This window comes from Lepidochelys kempii, chromosome 11 (genome assembly GCF_965140285.1).
Source record: "Lepidochelys kempii isolate rLepKem1 chromosome 11, rLepKem1.hap1, whole genome shotgun sequence".
Lineage (NCBI taxonomy): Eukaryota > Metazoa > Chordata > Testudines > Cheloniidae > Lepidochelys > Lepidochelys kempii.
Genome location: NC_136390.1, coordinates 52,827,412 through 52,847,742, shown reverse-complemented (window position 1 = coordinate 52,847,742; position 20,331 = coordinate 52,827,412). Strand labels below are relative to the sequence as shown.

The 20,331-nt window shown below is 40.2% G+C and overlaps 1 protein-coding gene across 5 annotated transcripts in view; it reads right to left on the bottom strand.

Annotated features, from left to right (window-relative positions):
* The window catches only part of GLS (glutaminase), a 104,701-nt gene extending 85,033 nt beyond the window's left edge, over positions 1-19,668 (bottom strand). For 2 of the 5 annotated variants that reach the window (XM_073306196.2, XM_073306199.2), the window contains exons 1-3: positions 19,273-19,668; positions 7,227-7,323; positions 4,675-4,796 (exon numbers count right to left, since the gene is read on the bottom strand). In XM_073306196.2, the coding sequence (XP_073162297.1) occupies positions 4,675-4,796; positions 7,227-7,323; positions 19,273-19,580 (527 nt within the window). In that variant the 5' untranslated portion in view covers positions 19,581-19,668. Of the gene's footprint in view, positions 1-4,674; positions 4,797-7,226; positions 7,324-18,939; positions 19,028-19,272 lie in introns of all 5 variants that reach the window. The other 3 variants (XM_073306200.2, XM_073306198.2, XM_073306202.2) reach the window with 3 other exon arrangements.
* Between the last annotated feature and the right edge of the window lie 663 nt (positions 19,669-20,331).

Genomic DNA, 20,331 nt, shown 5'->3' with positions numbered 1-20,331 from the left:
ATGGAGAATGCCGCAACCTGCAAGGCACATGAAATCGTGTGGGAGGATAACTGGTCAGCTATTCCCCACAGTCAACAATTGTAAAAACACTGCAGCCTCCATTATCTCCTACTCCCATTAATTGCCCTATGAAAGAGGTAAATTCTTCCCTTTTTAAAAATTCTTCCAGTGACCAAGGCTATGCAATCTCATTCTAAAAGATCCTCTCGAACCAACAGTCAATCCCCTTTTCCCCTCATATCAACATTTGTCCTTTTCAACTTTCTAAGGATGCATCCAATGCATTGGAGAAATATTTCATGCCCATTACTATATGGGCCATTTTCATGCTGCTGCACATATGCACAATAGTTCAGGATCAAGCAAGATGGAGAAGATGTGGTTATGGCCCACAAGTGGATCTGAACCACGCTTCACCTTAGGCTATTTCTTTTCATGTCACTGTAAGACAAGTGCATGTGGAACCCAGGATCAGGAGTGCATAACTCAAAGGGAGTGGTAGCTCTATACCATACCAAGTAACTTGCTTATGGCAACAGAAACAGCACACCCAAAGTCTGAGTCCAGTGAGTTCTAATCAGAGGAATAAATTATTTCCTAGCTGTCAGCTAGGTAAGAAATTGTAAAGAATATGTGAAGCCTGAAATAACTCCTCCCTCCAGCCCCCGAGCTCTAAAGATAAAGAATGAGTGGAAATCAGGCAGATTTTGGTAAGCAAAAATACTGATCAACAATCAGGTGTACGGTAAAGAGAAAAGGGAGAGGTCACCTCAGAGCCACCCCTAAACTCAGTAACTGGAGCACCATCATCCATTTTCTATTTTTTGAGAGATTATAAAATAATTATTTTTATTCTGTTGTATGAACTTCTAGACAGACACTCTGGCATACATATGCACATAACTCAGGAAGGTAAGAAGACTATACAGAATTTACAATACCAATCACCCCTGATAATCAGGACAAAGCTTGACCTCAAAAGAAAGAATCAGGGGAAACCATGTCTCTTTATATAGACAAGCAGCCTTTAATTCCATGTTTTTAATAGAGGCTCACGGATTCAGCACATTCAGTTTTTATTTAAAATGTTTTAAGAGATTATAAGTAATTTAGGCTTTAACATTTTTGTATTAAGTTCAGATTTCATCTTAAACAGATTTTTAAAAATGTAAACAAATTAAAAAATCTGATTTAAATCAAAATTTTTCCCCCCCTCCAAAAAAATGAATTTTTATCCAACCTGTAAGAAACAGGATCCCCCTTGAGTTCCCCAAACTTCCACCATATGGCTGCAAATGGCATTTCACCACCCATAGTACAATCCAGGAGTAGAGTTTTGGGAAGGCAGAATACTGGGGTGCATAAGTCAGGGTTATTTTTCATCCTCCCTACTATATTCCTTATCTTCACAATTCTTCCAAGGTGTTTTTCTTCTCTACCTTTTTGAGTTTGCAAAGCCTGTTTGTCAGTCTTTCTACTGGGAAAGTATTCAAAATATGGTCCTGATCCTGCTACAGTTACAAACCTGAACTAACACCAATTTCAATAAGATTTGGGGGTATTTGTCTATGCCAGTACATGTAAGTAGTAGTACTTCTTCTAGTAAAGTTTTTAAAAGAGAGTGGAGACATCTGAAAGCCTGGCCAACAAATCACCTCAGGAAAACAAATGCAAATTTAATAATTTGTGGTAAATGAAATACTTTTATGTTAATATGAACATTCCAAACACTCCAATGCACCTTCTGTCACAAAAGCTTTCAGACCATCCAAATGAATAAAAACATTTGTAACTTGAGGATTTAAGGGTAAGTATGACTAAGCCTAGAATGGAATATTTCACAGGAATTTGCTATCTTGATTTACATAACAGGAAGATCAGTTTCATTAAAAAAAAAGAAAAAAGGAAAAAGACCACTGGAGGCCAGACTGCAGATTGTTAGATTTACATTTACAATAGAATATACCCAAATTGCTGCTTTCTACCAGCAGATCAGAGGAGATCAGGCTGAAAAGAGTGTCACTCAGGGTCAATAAAAGTGGGACAAAGTGCCTTGTGACAAAGACAAAACTTCTTTCATATGAAGGTTAAATATCCAAGTCACCTACTCTGAAAGAGAATTAGTGTCTAAATTCAGATATAGCAATATTATAGCTGTTGCTCAGCAGCTGCTACTATAATTAAGGGAAAAAACACTTTCCATAATCTCATTTTGAGTCCCTCACAGCTTTCCAGAATTGTTTTAGCTGAAATTTTCCATGTTCCTTTCACCCTAGAATCAATTTTGTTTTTCAAAATACCTAGTTTTGTTGAGTCATGAGACATATGGGAAAAGCAACATTTCCTATATTCCATGAAACCTCCTCTCCCCCCATGCCCCCAACCACCACCAAACCAGGGACTCAAAAATAGCTAAACTTAGTATATTTACAAGAGTCGTTCCTGGGCTATGTTTAAATTCCCTTCATCCTTTTTCACTAGTAATCCATGATGTTAAAAGTTAACAGCAAGGAAAATTTTCAGACAGAATTTGACTTTTAAGCTGGAGAGTTACAGGTTACATGAAATCAGAAATATAGATATTGTTTCAATAGTACCATTTATTACATTTGTGCAGTGGGGAAGTCAGCATGTCAGCTGGACCCTAACTTTTGCATTTCCTGTTTCATGAGAGTTAAGTGTGTAAGCTTAATATTGTATTAATTTTGACATTTTTACACGAAATAGCTCATCACCCCCTAAAACAGTGTTGCGTGGCAAATACAGGGGGTATAGACAACCTGTAACAGAAATTGATTTTAGTTATAAAAATTTATCAACTCCTACAGTTTTCCATAAAATTATTTTAGTGTTGAAAATCTAGTGTTTTTTCCAATCTTCAGCATAGTCAGTCTTATGCACAGAAGAGCAATCAAGCCAGCTTTCCCCAAGTTATGTTGCCAACGTGCATTATCTTAACATGGAGGAGCAAACCCAAGAGATTATTCAGTCTCCATGCTCAATCTTCAGCCTTTGAATGAGTTACCTAAAAGTGCCCCAACAGATATCATTTGATTTTGACACGGAGATCTTGTCTTTGCTAGAAAAGGTTTGCCACTATGGCTATACAGACAAACCCTTCTAGCGTAGGAGCAGATTATACTGGCATGAGTTCTTTTGTCAATAACTTATACCAGTTCCCAGAAAGAAAAAAGCTATATCAGCAAAAGCACTTTTTATCCAGTATAACTTCCCTACACTAGGGTTTCTGCCCGGAGAGAAATGTTGTCAACAAATCTCACACCCTTACCTAATATATGATTACTATACCTGCAAACGGTTCCAGTGGACACCTGGTCTTGAACATACACGCATTAGTAACTGGACAAAGCTACTGATTTTTCTCATCCATTCACATGGTAGGTTTTAACTGCCTAATGATCCATCCCATATTCAACAGAGTGATCTAGAAGTGAAATGCTTTGTTGTTCTGACATAACCTGATCAAAATCACTCATTTCCCAATTCTTCCCATTCTCAAAAAAAAACCAAAACAAAAAACAAAACAAAAAAACCTTCTAAGTAAACATTTCACTTATTTTAACTAGCAAAGCTAGGGGGAAAGGAAGGAGGAGGAATTATCGCTGCTAATAACATTACTGTTCCCCAGCCTGCTCTGTTATAGACCCCAATGACATTTCACAAATGCAAGGAGTATCCCACCCAGCACAAAGAGAAGCAGGAAATACACAACACTGACAGAATAGTTGAATTTCAAGAGTATATTTTAAAAACTTCTACATCCGATCTAGTTTTGCTTGCAGAATCACCATGCCACAGAATAAAAATGAAAAGAAGTTACACTCTACTCTTAACACAAGCCTAGAATCTCATTTCAAGATTTAAGAATTCCCAAGACTGAAAAACTAAATAGAAACTAGTTTACATTCCTTTTTAAACATCCAAAATAAACTGAAAATAGGGGAAAGGAGAGCGCTTGGCATGAACTGAACTTTGTAAACGGCACGGATATTGTTTAGCTAACTTGCTGCAGATATTTTATAACTCTTACACTGTGTACTATTGTATAAAGCTTTTCCGTAACTAAGTCTAGAAAATATGCATGTACACTTAATTGAACCAAATCATTTAGCAGGCCTTGTATCATACAAAGGTATTTAAAAAACCTATCCAATGACTGCATGTCACAGAGGTTAGTTTTTAGTGCAGGAATAGGCACACAAGTTTCATTTATAAATGTAGATTCACACTTAATTCTTTGCTGCATCTTACTGCACATTTAACAATACTATAACTGTTTCCGGTGGGTTTTTTCCTCAAAAATAAGCTGAGTTTCTGCATCACTAATTAGTGCACAGAAAGTAGCTGATTTTAAGAACAACAGCTTTTTTTCATTTTGTGAACAATTAGGTAAGAGAGATGCAGGATTTTATTCCTTGAGTAACAACATGAACCTAGCCTGCTGTATTTCATGAGATAGTGAAACATTCTCAAACACTATTTTAATGTAAGTTAAATTAAATATGGGTGTCTCACTCCTTTTTCATTTTAACTACATATTAGATTTATACACAGTATATATATTCCATGACAGAATGTGACTTAAATAAGGCGTATGATCTTAGTACTGTATAATATAGCAACCACATCACAATATTATCAGAAATATTTTACTTTTTAAACAAATCTTTGTCCAGCATGACGCCATCTGAGGTCGTTTGAAGAGTTAGTCTTAACATATCCATGCACTCTTTCAACCGTGGATCAGATGTACGCAATCCTGTAGATTTGAGTGCCTATTACAATAAAGGAGAAGTCAGAATTACTACAAATATGAAAAATACACCTTTACTGAAATAATATTAAATTCTCTAGTGCTTAACCCTATTTGCTCTCCTCTTCCAACTGAAACATAAATCAGCCTACCAAAATTTCACTGAATTATACACGGGCTCAAAACCCCAATCTCTTGCCACGCCACCCTTACTACTGGCTTCAAAAGACCGCCACAGATTTAACAAGATCAGTGAATTGATTAAATGGGCCATAACTTGGAGAGAAGATAACACATTCTTGGGGAATTTGAGTGTACAAAAAGACTATTCCCAAGAAAATAGTATTTATTCTTAAATGACAGACACAAAGAATCCTCCAAGTGAATCCTTTCAAGTTGTGTGCAGTCTAATGACTATGAAAAGCCTCACCCTGTTTGTAGTGCCTTCAGTGATAAGTCTGTAAAAGTCTGTGATAAGTCTGTAAAAGCAAGGAATGTCACACGAAGTTGTTGCCCACCATGTAACAGAGAAGTTAAATTAATACTCCTGACTGCTGCTTGCTAAAGCATAAAATGTATTATCAGAATACCAACTAGCTTTTATACAGAACTTGGGAAGTAGAAAACGCACCAAGATGGATTTAAATCACCAATCTCAATCATGATTTAAATCAGAAAGAAAACCTTGATTTAATCAACTTTAATCTTGGTGCATTTATACTTAAGTAATTTTCCTAAAGAAAGGCTGATATAATTTGGTACTTCTTTTTACTAACCAGGAGGATACAGCATATCTATATACATTTTATCAAAAAAAACACCCATGAGGAGTCTTTGTGGCAACTTAGAAACCAACAAATTTATTTGGGCATAGGCTTCCGTGGGCTATAACCCACTTCATCAGATGCATGTAGTGAAAACACAGTAGGCAGGTATAAATATACAGCTCATGAAAAGATGCGAGTTACCTTACCAAGTGGTCGGTCAGTGCTAATGAGGCCAATTTAATCAAGGTGGATGTGGCCCATTCCCAACAGTTAACAAGAATGGGAGAGTATCAGAAGGAAAATTTCTTTTTGCAATGACCCAGCCAATCCCAGTCTTTATTCAGGCCTAATTTGATGGTGTCAAGTTCGCAAATTAATTCCAGAACTGTCACATTCAAAATCAGTAGCAGAGCACTTCAATCTCCCTGGACACTCAGTAAGACTTAAAAGTGGCCATTTTGCAACAAAAAAACTTCAAAAACAGACTTGAATGAGCAACTGCAGAACTGGAATTAATTTGCAAGCTTGACACCATCAAATTAGGCCTGAATAAAGACTGGGAGTGGCTGCGTAACTACAAAAAGTAATTTTCCTTCTGTTGATATTCACCCTTTCTGTCAACTGCTGGAAATAGGCCACATCCACCTTGATTGAGTTGGCCTCATTAGCACTTGGTAAGGCAACTCACATCTTTTCATGTGCTGTATATTTATACCTCCATGCATCTGATGAAGAGGGTTCTAGCCCATGAAAGTTTATGTCCAAATAAATTTGTTAGTCTCTAAGGTGCCACAAGGACTCCTCATTGTTTTTGCTGATACAGACTAACACGGCTACCCCTCTGAAACCTATACACATTTATGTAAGTAATTATATAGCTTCACGTATATTTATTTAGATTCTTAATTTTCATGGTTTTTATTATGTTAGAAAATGGTGATTTAAAAAAATCTAATAAATAAATGTGTCAAACTCATGATCTGTATCAAGCTGCAGTCAAACGGAATTTCGAATTCACTTAAAAAGGCACAAAGACAGCACTTCAAAATTGTTTTTGCTAGTTAAATAACTACCTTAAATGTGCTGGATACATTAGAAAAAAGTTTATCAAAACATGTTTGTACACTGAAAACTGATTTACTGAACAAATCAAGTATTAATACCAGTTGATGAACTGAACTGACTGTTTCTGATCACCATGTCCTTTAACACTTTACAACTAGTAGAGCTCATCCTTTCACACCTCATTTTTATTCACAGACTGGAAGAGAACAAGCTTTCCTATTTTTTCAACTCCCAATTATTTCTGAACTTTGAATGAACTAGCTGAATAGTTACATAAAATGGAAATGAACAAACAGAAATGAAGAAAATATTCTCTGCACCTGCAGAAAAAGCTACTTGCTATCAAAAGGACTTCAACATACTCTGGCTTCAGGTGCTTAGCCAGTGACCTCCACCAGTTCAATGGTTTGACTTTCTTTAGAAAGTCAGTATACTTGTACTGCTTGATTTTGTTGTTGTTGTTATTTATATGATCTTACTACAATACGTTTTGGCCTTAACACAAGCTGTCATAATTACAAATGTAATTAAAATTTTTTTTTTTTTTAAAGGAAGATGAATTCAAATTTAAAAAATCTGGGTGTTGTGTATGTCATATTTTTATCCACTCTGAAACTTACAGTAATGAATTTATGAACTGGAATTTTTTCTTGCCCTTCTGCAATAGTATAGAACAGCAAATCTTCCAAGCTAGGCAAGAGACCTTGCTTCATCTTACTAGGAATAAAAAGAAAGTCACAGAAGAGTTAGTACACATGCATTATTTACAATGTATCCACGTAAAAAAAGCAATGTAGACCAATTCTGCTACTAGAGAACTTGGGAACATTTGCAGGACGGTTATTTCAAAATTTTAATTCCACTTTCACCAAAAACTGATAGTTAAAAAAAGCACCATGTATGTTTAATTTTATTTTTTTTTAAACTGTAGTTAAGATGTACGATAGTTTGCATTAGTGGTATTACAATCAGTTTTGTATATGGCAATAAACTAAAAAATGAAAGAAGAGATACAAATATTTATTCTAATATCACTTTGTGAAACTGCTACATCACATCTTACTGTTCATGAGATTCTGTAGGATGAGAATGCATATGGACAAAAAGGTTGCATCACTTGACAAAAAGGTCAAGTTAAAGCCCAATATATCAGGGAAACAAAGGGGAGGAAGAAGCATAAATTTTGTTTTGTTCACAAGGCTTAACTCCACACCTGAAATCATAAGCAGCCTTCTCACTGACTTCAGCGAGAGTTACACATGCAGAAGGGCAGAATTTGTCTAGAGATCATAAAGACCTACCTACCTAACTGTAAAGAAGATACTGGTTTTCACGAGAACAAATATGTGCATTACATTTTCATAACCTACGCTCTTTTCTTCACCTCACACTTTCCCTGAACACATACATCAAGATGAATCTGAAGTTTAAAATATTTACACTGCATGAGATATGAAAACAACAAAAAGTAACTGCTAGACAGTTTTCACAACCTCAGAAATTAGCATACTGGTTGGGACCAGCAATCTATCTAACCCACTCTCTCCAATAGTGGCCTAGTGCCAGAAGTTTCAGGGGAAGATGCAAAATTCCTGTGGTAGGATAACTGCTCCTGAGAGGATTCTGCGAGACTGCGGACCTGCAGAAAACCCTCCCCCACAGAGAAAACAGCAGGGAAGCAAAGGGAAGCCATACACGGGGCGGGCGGGGAAAAGAGAACCATGGGTAAAGTCTTTGGGGGACTGCCCCCCACCCAAACAGAGGTGAGGCATGGGGGGGGGACACATGGGGTTACATGCCAGTGCCCCCCGCATCCCATTCTGCAAGCACAGAGCTGCCCAGCTGATTAAGGCTGTCTCTCGGCTTGGCTGACTCTGAAGCTGAATGCCGCCTCCCGCGTTCTAGCCCCACTCGTGCTCCCCTTCTGTGTGCTGGGAGCCTTCCTGTTTTCTATTCTGTGCAACACTTAGTGCCCGCAGCGAGGCTGGGTAAGGCGTGGGAGGAAATGAGGGAAGCAGGGGTGAGGGGTAAGAGGCAGTGGGGAAGAGAAGCGGGGATGAAATAGGGCAAGGTGAGGAGACTGTGGGAGTGAGGGGCGGGGGATGGAGAAAAAGGGGAATTGCAGGGGGAAGCAAGAGCCCGGCATCCCCACGGCAGCAGCTGGAGCTCCCCTGTTTAGGAAGCCCATTGAACCCTCACCCTGACAAGCCCTACCCCCTATACCTGGAAAGCTCCAACGAGCCCCCAACCCCCAGACCCCCACCCCACTGATCCCCAACCAGCTGCACTTGGACCCGCCACCCCATCAAGCCCGCTCGCCCAGCCCCCGGATCCCCACACTGAGCCCCATCTCCCCACACCGAGCCCCCCACTCCCCAACCACCTTCACCTGGATCCCCTGCAGAGTCCCATTGCCCCTGCACCCCTAATGAGCCTCTGTGCACCCAGATGGCCTCACACAGAAACCTCTCACTCCACATCTGGATTTCCCACACTAAGCCTCTCCACACTTGGATCCTGCTGGGCTGAGCCTCCCCACCCACACCTGGTGCACCTGGCACAGAGTCCTGAGGTGTTTCTGATACAGGCCCAGCCCTTGCACTGTCTCGGGGTCAGATGCAACCTCACTGCAGAGTCCCTATACTGAAGGAGGTGGGAGCTTCAGGGTGATCTCCCACTTCAATGCAGCCAGTGGCCTGTACTCCCCACTGCCTTGCTGTAGCCTATTTATTTATGGACAAATAAAATTTGCAGAATTTTAAAATACTGTGCGCATAACTTTTAGGTGCCAAATTCCCTCAGGAGTAGATAATTATAAAGTAACTTGTCTCTATGGAAGTTTATTCCCTGCCCCATCGGCTAGGAGTTGGCTCATGCCTGTAAGCACAAGTTTATATACTTTTTTTTCTTTTTTTAATTATACCGCCTAGGCATGATATCCTAATATAGCTAGGGATGCTTTCATTATTCATATACACATCTAAGCAGTTTTTCAATCTGAATCAGTTCTTGCCATCAATTACATGTTGTGAAAAGTTAGTTAGAGAAGAAACTTTGTTTTTTTTTTAAGCACAATGCTTTATAAGTTTTAAATCTGTGGCTTTTAAATTTTATTCAATGTCCTCTTATTTTTATATTATATGAGGGTGTAAATCGAAGAGCCAGATTCACCTTCTCTAAATAACTCATTTTGCACACCTCTTATCCTGTTCTCCTTGCCTCTCTAAACTGGTATTTCTCTCTGATGTTCCACCCTTAATGCAATGCTGCAGGATCAGTTCTAAAACAGAAACAGGTAGCACGACAAAACTGGTTTCCCTCCCAGCTCCTCCCCAAATTAGATGACGATTAAATACCAGAACCAACAGTCTTTTCTTGAAGGTTCACAATGTCACCTCCAAAAGCATGCCAGGAATTTCAGGTTTAGAGTCAGCTTTCTATACTCTGCTCTCTGGACTGGCACGGTAATAGATTGTGGACGTTCTACCTGACGGACCTACATCTCGGAACTATTAGGAACAAAGTTACAATGGGCTTCAAATCATTTTCCTTCCTCCCCCCCGCCCCCCAATAGGTTGTCTTGTATGTGCTTCACTTTTCTTTTAGACTTCGTGTCAACTTAAAATCAATGCTCTTTGGTATTTGACAAATTTAGTACAAGGTAACAGAGCATTACTACTGGGAGTCTGTAAATAAAGATAACTGCCACCTACAAAAAGGGATGGTAAGTAGTCTTATTGTTTTAAATTTACCCATTAAAAATAATAAGTGCATAAACTGTAATTTGAAAATGATCTTCGAATTAGTTACTATATGTCACCTCTGCAAGTCATATTCTTTCCTGGAAATGAAAGCCTTCAGACAAAACAAATATATAAACAAGCAAAAATTTGAAAAATTGTTGCCTGGCTATAAAAGCTCTCTTTCACAAGATTACCAAGAATTCTCCGAGTTATATTTAAAGATGACTTGCAGGACCCCACCCTAAGACTGCAATAATAATTGTTGCTGGTAGTCACGTAAACCATGTCGACCAGTAAAATTCTGCAGATCCACACTTAAATTCAGTATTAGCTTAAACTATTTCAATGGTAGTTCAGCTTACTCATTAAAAATTAATAATGAATCAATGACCTAAATGTATTTAATCCTATCCTTAATGTTAATGATGGGCCTCATACCGTATTAAATTCTCCTTCCCTCTACCCAAACCAGTGGTAAATATCAGACTTCCTATTAAATAAATCAGAGAAAAACACTGTACTTATTCATGCACTAAGAAAAGACGAGGACTTGTAAACGAACAGAACTTTTACTGTTCTTTTCACTTCAGAAAATTAACATTATTTTAAATGATGCAATGCTGGCTAGTGTACAGACAGGCTGGCAACTCAACAAAGACAAATATGTGCAACTACACCAAGAAAGTTAGAGAACTTTATTCCATGCCACATTTTGCATTTTTATAAAAGCCAAGCACTTAGCTTCTGAAAAGACTATTTCTAGACTTCAAAATGTTATACATTGTTAAAGCTGTAATTCTACATTTCAATAACCCAAAAGTACGCAATTTTTATTTCATATATTTTAGGAGTTACAATACTATATACATTCGAAAGTCCAGTGTTATCGACTTTTGACCTTTTTACAGAGTTTCAAACTTTACAGAGTTTCAGTAAATTTCCCAATAAACTTTCTGAATTATATACAATGTTTCCCTTAACAAAAAAAAATTTGATTTCTGGAAATTTGAAATTGAGATTTCAATCTTTGCTGTCACTTGGGCAATGGATATACTTACAAATATTTTATAGCGTGCAAAAAGAGCTGAAATCCATGAATCTGCTCTATCACAAGCTTTATAATTATGTACCAGGAAAACTGCACCTGTCCTATTTATAGCAATGCAGATTTATGCCCTTAAACATTGAAATATTTGACAGTAAGTTTCTTACCCCTACCTTTTGTAACATTTACACTTATTTCACAACTGAAGATTTTTTTTTAAATTCCCATCATATCTTTCACATCCATTGCTGTTAAATCAAGCTGAATGACACAATATTTAACAATAAATTTGCACCAGCTGCCAAAGCAAATGAGGCTACTATTCAATATTTACAGAAAATGCTTTGTCAAATAGACTACCCTTCAATAAAGTTTATCAGTTAAAAGTGTAGAATAAGATGTTGCCCTTTTTATCAGTTCAATATTGTTAGTACATAACATTTGCTTAACCTAAAAGCAATATTTTAGCACGGTAACTAACACACTTAGCAAGAAAGTGTTATTCAGCATATGTTGCATAGAGCTAATATACCGAAGTGGAGGGAACATGCTATTGCCATAGTTAGCTTAAAGTGGAATATCCAGTTTATTCCCTGCTTTATGGTTTATACCATATTCTGAAAAACAAGGAAAAGAGTAGGTGTAAATTAATTTTAGGCAAGAAAGACTGAAGTAGATTTCACAAATATTGTTCTAGTCGATGGGCTGGAATAATGGAGGTTGCCCCACACTACCACTTAACATAAAGGTTCTAGAACATACAGACCATGTGAGCAAGGATCCAGCCACCTCAACCTTGCCCTTATTCCCCTCTACCCCAGCATGGAGCCAACCTACAGAACTGCAGGGCTGTTCACAAGAGTCAATCTCACACAAAATTAATAGATTGTTTTTTTAAATAGAAAACTGAAGTGTCAAATGCGCTGTTGATTTTTGTCCTAGAGGGTATGTCTACACTGCAGTTAGACAACCGTGGCTCACCTGTGTCAGCTGACTTGGGCTAAAGGGTTTGGGCTAAGGGGCTATTTAACTGAGGTGTAGAAGTTTGGGTTTGGGCTGCAGTCTGAGCTCCGGGACCCTCCAATCGCTCAGGGTCCTAGAGCCCAGGCTCCAGCCCGAGCCTGAACATCTACACAGCAATTAAACTGTGCCATGGCCAAGGTGAAGTCAGCTGCCACAGGCCAACTGTAGGTTTTTAATTGCAGTGTAGACATACCCATAGACACCTACCCAGTAGGAAACTGACTGAGACCATCAATTCATTTCACATTGGATGCTCAACCACCTTAATCTGGTGTTAACTTTCTTGTCATTACCACTACCTACCAGACAAACAATTATTAGAGCTATGAAGAAACTTCCTTATGAAAAACTGGTACTGTTTACTTTGGAGGGGGAATGGATAACAGGGGACAAAACAGTTTATAAAATAACCAATAATGTAAATAAATTGGTATGAATTGATCACTTCTATTCACCTTCGCATAATCCAAGAATAAGGAGCTCACAGCAACTGAAAGGTGGCAAATTTTAAATTGATACACACATCTCTTCCACGCCAAGTAAAATTAGCCTGTGAAACTTGTAGCCTCATCATATTATAGATGCTAAGAGATTAGCTGGATTCAAGAGGACTAAATATGTATATACATCCAGAGAGATGTAGTAGTAAAGACATTATTAAAAAACCACACACCAAAAACCAGAGTTTTGGGAGGGTTCAAAAGTTGCTATTTGAGGGCATGAGCCAGTTTCTAACGGACAGGGATTAGGAAAAAGGCTTTCCTATACACCTGCATAATTGGGTTTCTTGAACCTTCAGTACTGACCACTGTCAGATACTGGATCAAATGAACCACTGGTCTGTTCTTGTATGGCACTTTCTATGTAACCTGGGCTGGATTTGAAAATAAATTAACTAGGTAAGGATACACTATATTATTAGAGTCTAATCTCACCCTTTAAAACCATCCACATCACTTGTAAACCAGCCTTGAAAGTTATAAAAGCACCATTAATAGAGAACCTAAGTAACTATTTTACTGTATTTCAGAATCATAAACCAGTGTCCTGGGTCAGGGCTATTGTGATCTACCTATGACTTTAAGTCAGCTCTGCTCACAGTGTTTTGGTATTTTTAAAATAAAGAACCTAGATAACTTATGCATAAAGTGGTTGTGGCACAGAGCCAGTGACGGTTGGGCAACCAGCAGGCTAAGTGACCCAAAATCAACTTTTAAGGACATATTAAAGAGGTACTGAAATGGTAAATGGGGCCATTCCTTGTAGATAGTTACCAAAGCCATGTTAAACAGATGAGAGGTCTGTATTGTTAGAGAATTAGACTAATTGTATTTGTCTGTGTTTACCTACATCTGTTAGAAATTTAACAATGTGATTTAATTATCTTGTAGATGTTAAACTTCTGTTCTTATGATAGTTCATCACTATATTATATTGAGCCAGAGATCAAAAGGGGATATTAACATTTAAATGAAACTTGTGGTGTAATATCATTGTCCTTATTTCTCTTTGACGTTTGTAGTAAACTACTTATGAACCGTTTGAATGTTAACTGCCTTATGCTAATCAATGCAACTAGTTATCAGTGTATGCCTAGGAAATAGAGATTTCCTTCAAAGCAACAGTGTATATTACCCATTCTTCCAACTGTCCTGCTATGACAAGAGGCTTCTCAGCCTGCTTGGGAATTGAAAAGAAGGTCTCGGGCCTAATCCTTTTTTATCTAAGATCCGCTTAAACGTTGTCAGGGGAAGTTCCAGTCACAAGACTGAGATCTCCAGGTGTGCCCTGGACTACCCCGACAAATTCTCATAGAAAAATTTGAACAAACTCTACACATGGACTGCCTATTGGACTATAACCTAATTGAACTGATTCTGGAAGGAGTTTTACAAATCAGCAGCATGTCATCTCGCTATGAAACTTACCCAAGGCTTTTATTCTTATCTGTATGTATAACATTCTTTTCTTTCTTAAATAAATCTTAGATTAGTTAACAAGACTTGGCTGTATGTGTGTATTTGGGCAAGATCTGAAATATTAATTGACCTGGTGGGTAATGTGTCTGATTTCTTGGGGCTAGTAGACTATCATATATGGTGAATAAGATTTTAAGTAATGCTCGCTACGTTAGACTTGGCTGTCTGGGTGGGAGCCAAAAGCTAGATTGCTTAAGAGGAGCTGTATTTTAGCTTCTTGAGAATCAGTAAGGTATTACAGAATCTGTTTCATCCCTGGGTTGGTAAAATCTAATTATAGAACAAACCACCAGTTTTGCAGATCATCTGCCCTAGTCTTTGCAGCTTGCCCTGAGTATTCTCAGTGTGGCCCCTCTAGCGACCAGGGCCACAGTGGTCTCACGTCAATAAAAGATTTTCTTTCCCCTGCTCTAAAATACAAGAGGTAGGAAGAATCATGTGCATTATGCTGAAAATAGAATTCAAGGAAACATCTCAGTACATTCAGGCTAGACACAGCCAAGTACAGAAGTTCTGGAAATACTGCTTTTGGCCCATGACGTAGACTGAATGACTAAAACAGCCATGACAACTTCTGCAGATTCTTGTACCCTAAAAATATGACATTTTAAAAAAATTATTTTACAGCTGTTTCATATGCAGCCCAGTTGTCTCAAATCTACACTTCTCCCACAAATATTTTTTCTGATTTTATAAATAGGAATTTACACAAAATCCTAAAAAGAAGTATCACTCAGTCTATCACAGGAAAAAAATTACAAATTAACAAGCAGAGATACTATGTATGTTTCTAACATGACAGAACTTCTCTATTTCTGAAAGAAGTACCCCCCATTTCTGGTGTACAAAGATATTTGATTGAAAATTATATATAATACACAAAAAACTACATTTCAAAGTTATTAAGATTGCAAAGTCAACTACTCTAAAGTTACAATACGTCAAATTTACAGTTGTTCAACCTTAATTTTGCCCCCTTGTGCATCCATCCTGTGAACTGAATGAGACAAGGATCGTGTGGAAAACAAATAATATGATCGAGTAATCAGACTACCATAACATACATATATATATATATATATATATATGCACAAAAGGGAAGAATTAAAGTTGAGCAGGTACTTATAAATTTGGCATTTTTTAAACTTTCAAGTGCTTGGCCTAAATAAAAAAAAATCATGAAAAGAAAGGTTAATATGTAATTTCATACATAGGCTTCATACATACTTATTCTAAACCTTCAGCACTGCACCACAAACTTTTCCCACTTGAGCTACAGAACTAACTAGCTGACAGGAGCAGAAGGCTGTGCATTTCAAAATCATGAGCAGCAGTAAAGGCAGACCCTGGAGCCATTCAGTAAAACAAAGTTCTATACTGGATCAGATAATTGGTCCACCTCGTCCAGCGTCCTGCCTCCTACAGTGGGTACTACTATTTGTTTTAAATAGCTACTATAACAACTCTGGATTTTCTCGTTATCCATGTAGGCACCTAATCTCTTTCTGAACCCCACTAAGCTATTCACCTCCGTTACTGTACAGCAGTGAGTGCCACAAGCTGTGTTGTATGAAAAAACACATCTCTTTATGTTTTTGATTTGTCATCTTTAGTTTCATTAAATGTCCCCTTGATCTTATTTTATGAGGAAAGAAAAAGAAAAGTTTGCTATCTTTTCAGTAACAGGCAGATAACTTAAAAAAGACTGGTGGGATCCACAGACTAGCAGTACCTCAGCCCACATCCTCAAAACAACCAAGGCAGCATGTAAGAGAATCAGAGCAGGAGACAATTGTTTGTATTATACACACACAAAAATTTTCTATATTGCACTTTACACAGAGCTACATTCTATATAAACATTACCTAAAACCTTGTTCGTCTCTAAGATGCCACAAATACTTCTTTTCTTTTTGCGAATACAGACTAACACGGCTGCTACTCTGAAACTTTACATATGTTGGGGCTCAACAAATTTTTATGGAACAGTTAACCCCCTTTTTTTTTTTTTTTTAATTTCTCATTCTTTGCTTATTTATATATAGAAATATTTAAAGCCGAGCTTGGTATGCCTGTGATGCTTGTGCAATAGATCAATCTTCTGAAATCATGCATTAAGAAATTCCCAACTAGAAGCATCCAGCACTGAGCAGTTTGGCTGAAAAGTTGTGATAATTCCAGCACTGCCTGCTCAGCTGGAAAAAGAGTATTTGGAAACTGGTTATTTATTTATAAATCACTGCGTAATTGTCTTGAATTCTGGCCATTCTAAGAAACTACTCTCTGTGCATTAAGCACTAAAGCTTGAAGTAAGTACTGACTATTAGACACATTCATGCTTCAAAGAACACAATGAGAATGATTTTTAAAATGTGGCTTGTGATTTTTTAGCCCCACGTGTGATCAAACAGGTTTTTTTTTTAAGTCATATCAAAGTGATTAGACATTTTATTATTTACAATTTGCACTAGTAAATTGCACTGCATTGATACAGGTTATACAGGTGAAGTCTGTAAAATAATATAACTACTTTGGAATTAATCTACCAACAAGAATGAATAAGAATTCAAATTAGGGAGTTAGGATGCTGCCCTTTCTGCATCCGTAACCATACAGCGTACGTTTCTCTCACTGAAATATGAAATATTATCTTGACATTAAAGTTCAATAATTCTATGAACTGCATTTAGAACCACCATGGAAATTAATGACAGGTTTCAGAGTAGCAGCCGTGTTTGTCTGTATTCGCAAAAAGAAAAGGGGTACTTGTGGCACCTTAGAGACTAACAAATTTATCTGAGCATAAGCTTTCGTGAGCTACACCTCACTTCATCGGATGCATCCGATGAAGAGAGCTGTAGCTCACGAAAGCTTATGCTCAAATAAATTTGTTAGTCTCTAAGGTGCCACAAGTACCCCTTTTCTTTTCATGGAAATTAATGTTACATTATTAATTTATATTTACAATCATTCATGAAACTATACCCAAATAGCAAACTTTGCCTGTGCACAAAATATACTATGCATACACATTGTGTGCATAAGAATAATAGGAGTTTAATTTAGCACAAATTTCATACACCCAGTACTGGGGATGACCTGCCCTCACATAAGCTAAAGCCTGAGGAGAAAGAGAGAAGCAACACACAGAGCCTTACCCGGTGCTCTTGGCAGTGCAGCTGTAGCGCCGCCAGCCACCAGTGCTCCAGGCAGCACGATAAGGGGGCAGGGGGGCTTGGATAGAGTGCGGGGGAATTGGGGTGGTGGTCAGGGGTGTGGATAGGGATCTGGCGGTCCGAGGGCAGGGAACAGGGGGGTTGAATGGGGGCAAGGGTCCGGGGGTGGGGGGTTGGATGGGACGGCGGGGGGCAGTCAGGGGTGGAGGGTCCGGGGGTGGTGGATGGGGCAGAAGTCCCAGGGGGCCATCAGGGTGGGAAGCAGAACGGGTCGGATAGGAGGCGGGGGCCGGGCCACACCTGGCTGTGTGGGGAGAGACAGCCTCCCCTAACCAGCCCTCCATACAGTTTTGGAAATCCGATTTGGCCCCCAGGCCAAAACGTTTGCCCACCCCTGAGCTAAAGGCCGATATGAAAGATGGAGTCCTTCAGATAGACATTTTAGCATCTTTTCTTTTCCCAGCAGTCAGAGCATTTGTGAGGTGCTCAAGTTTTTAAATGAATGTGTTGTTCCCTAGACCTTAATAATGAAAGTCCCACTCCCCTTTGTGGTTTGAACCCTTTCCTAGCTAATAAGTTTAGCTCAGTGAGCGATAAATGTTAAGCCCTCTCAGATATGAGAATGAGTTTAATGAAATCAGCTTTTGGCTGCTCTCTGTCGTTTTCAACTCCCCACCCTCATAGGACCATGAGACCAACACACACATTCCAATCAATCCACCTACCTACTCCTCTAGCCATACACCATGGGAATCAATGTAAACATCTATAATCAACATTCACATTAATTCTACCTCTATTAATTATAGGTTGGAGATCAGATAATCTAATGGTTAACTGCTAAAAATCACCCAATATAGCAGTGTAATTGAGAACACCATTAGAGAACTGACCATACTGTACTTGACAGTACTGAGGTTACCTTTAATAATTAGTACAAGAGGTACATAACTTTACTTCTAGTACTTTTGTTCACACAAAATACCATTCTAACAAAAAAGCATTACTACTATGGTCTTATCTGAACTGAAATGTAGGTATTTCCTGCTCAACAGCACTACAGTGCTTTTTACAGAAAAATATCCAACTGTCTTCAAGCAGGCAATATGTTCAAGACTATCACTGGTCTCCAGTTTATAGCAGCAACTATTTCCCCCAGACTAGGGATTCTGACATTCCCCCCATTCGGATTACAGCAGATAATTTATAGGCCATTAAAAATGGCATGTTCATAATCTGCTGAATCCTGATGAAATTTGCTGATGCAATCCACTGCACTTCAGTACAGAAAGATCCATTAAAAATATCTTATTTTAATACTAGAATTAAATAAATTTACACCAGACATTCAGAATAGAAGCCTGTACCAGCACTATTTTGAGATTTTTTTCCTTGATATTGATGGACACTGCAAGATTTCTTTCGGCGTGTCTGCAGCATTTATCTGCTTCCGCCCTTGAGGGAGAGAGAGAGATGCGCACAGGAGTCAATACACAAAGAAGATGGTAAAAAAGTGTTTAAGTGAATGTTGTTTCATTCTCTGCCGGGCCCGCGAGCGGTGACCCCGCTCTGCTCCGCGCCCAAGACGGGGCCCGCCGCCCAGCGCAGGCACGGCCCGCCGCCAGCGGCATCTCCCCGCGTGGCCAGCGCCCCGGCCCGGCGCCGCCCGCCAGCCCCCGCCTCCCGCCCCAGAGACTCACTTGTCCCCGCCGCCTCCCGCGAGCTCCTGGCCGCCGTTGTGGTTGTTGTTGTTGCCGGTGTCGGCGGGCGGCGCCCTGGCGGAGAGCGGCGGCCCCTTGCCCGGCTCCTGCAGGGCCCCCTCCGAGCGGGTGCAGACGCTGCGGGCGGGGGGCGGCGGCGGCAGCCGCCCGGGGCTGGGGAGCGAGCCGGCGCCCCAGGCGGCCGCAGCGAAAGGGGCTGGCGGTCGCCTGATCGCGGAGCCTCCGGCCCCACCGGGCTGGCTGAGCCGCAGCAGCTCCCGGAACAGCGCAGAGCTCCAGAGCCGCATCCTCCCGCCTCGCTTGCCTCCGCCGAGTGCTACGCTCCGGCCGCCCGCGAGCCCGCTCGGAGGCGCCCGCGCTCGCCCCGCCCCGCGCCTGTTGGCTCCCGCCGCCTAGCTGTCAGGCGCTTTGCCAGCCCATTGGCCGCTGGAGACGCCACTCACAATCCGCCCCGCCCCCTCAGAGAGCGGACGCGAAGCTGTGGCGCACTTGGTGTCTGAGGTTGCTCCGTTGAAGTCAACGGCGGAGCCTGGGGGGGGCGGGGAGCGGCCGGGCCCGGCTGGGGAGTAGGAAGAGGGGTGTGGCAGGAGCCTCCCTCAGAGCGCGGAGGGTGGCGGGCGGGGGCTGCCGGCTGCGGGGAGGGTAGCGCCGCGGGGGCAGCGTGGGGACGGGCCCTACCGAGCCCCGCCGCTCCTGTTCACAGCCGCCCTCGCCCCCTCGTGAGCGCTACAGCGTAGTCCATTCCCCGCCCCGGGAGGGAGATGGGCCTTCACAGACAGCTGAAGGGTGAAACGGGTGGGAGAGCTGAGCGCCTCTCCTCTGCACAAATACCCATAAAAACTCAGGCCTTGAGACCTTTCTTGGAGGGGCAGAGCTGGAACGATAGCTGCTGCAGCACCAGGGAGAGCAGAGCTACAGAAAGCTTCTATAGCAAAAACTTTACCACCTAAATCAGTCTTCTTCCTTTCCACCCCCAAAGAGCTCAGCGTAGGAAAGTTTACAGTAAGAGAGGGGGAAGGTTTCCATTGTAAACCGAAG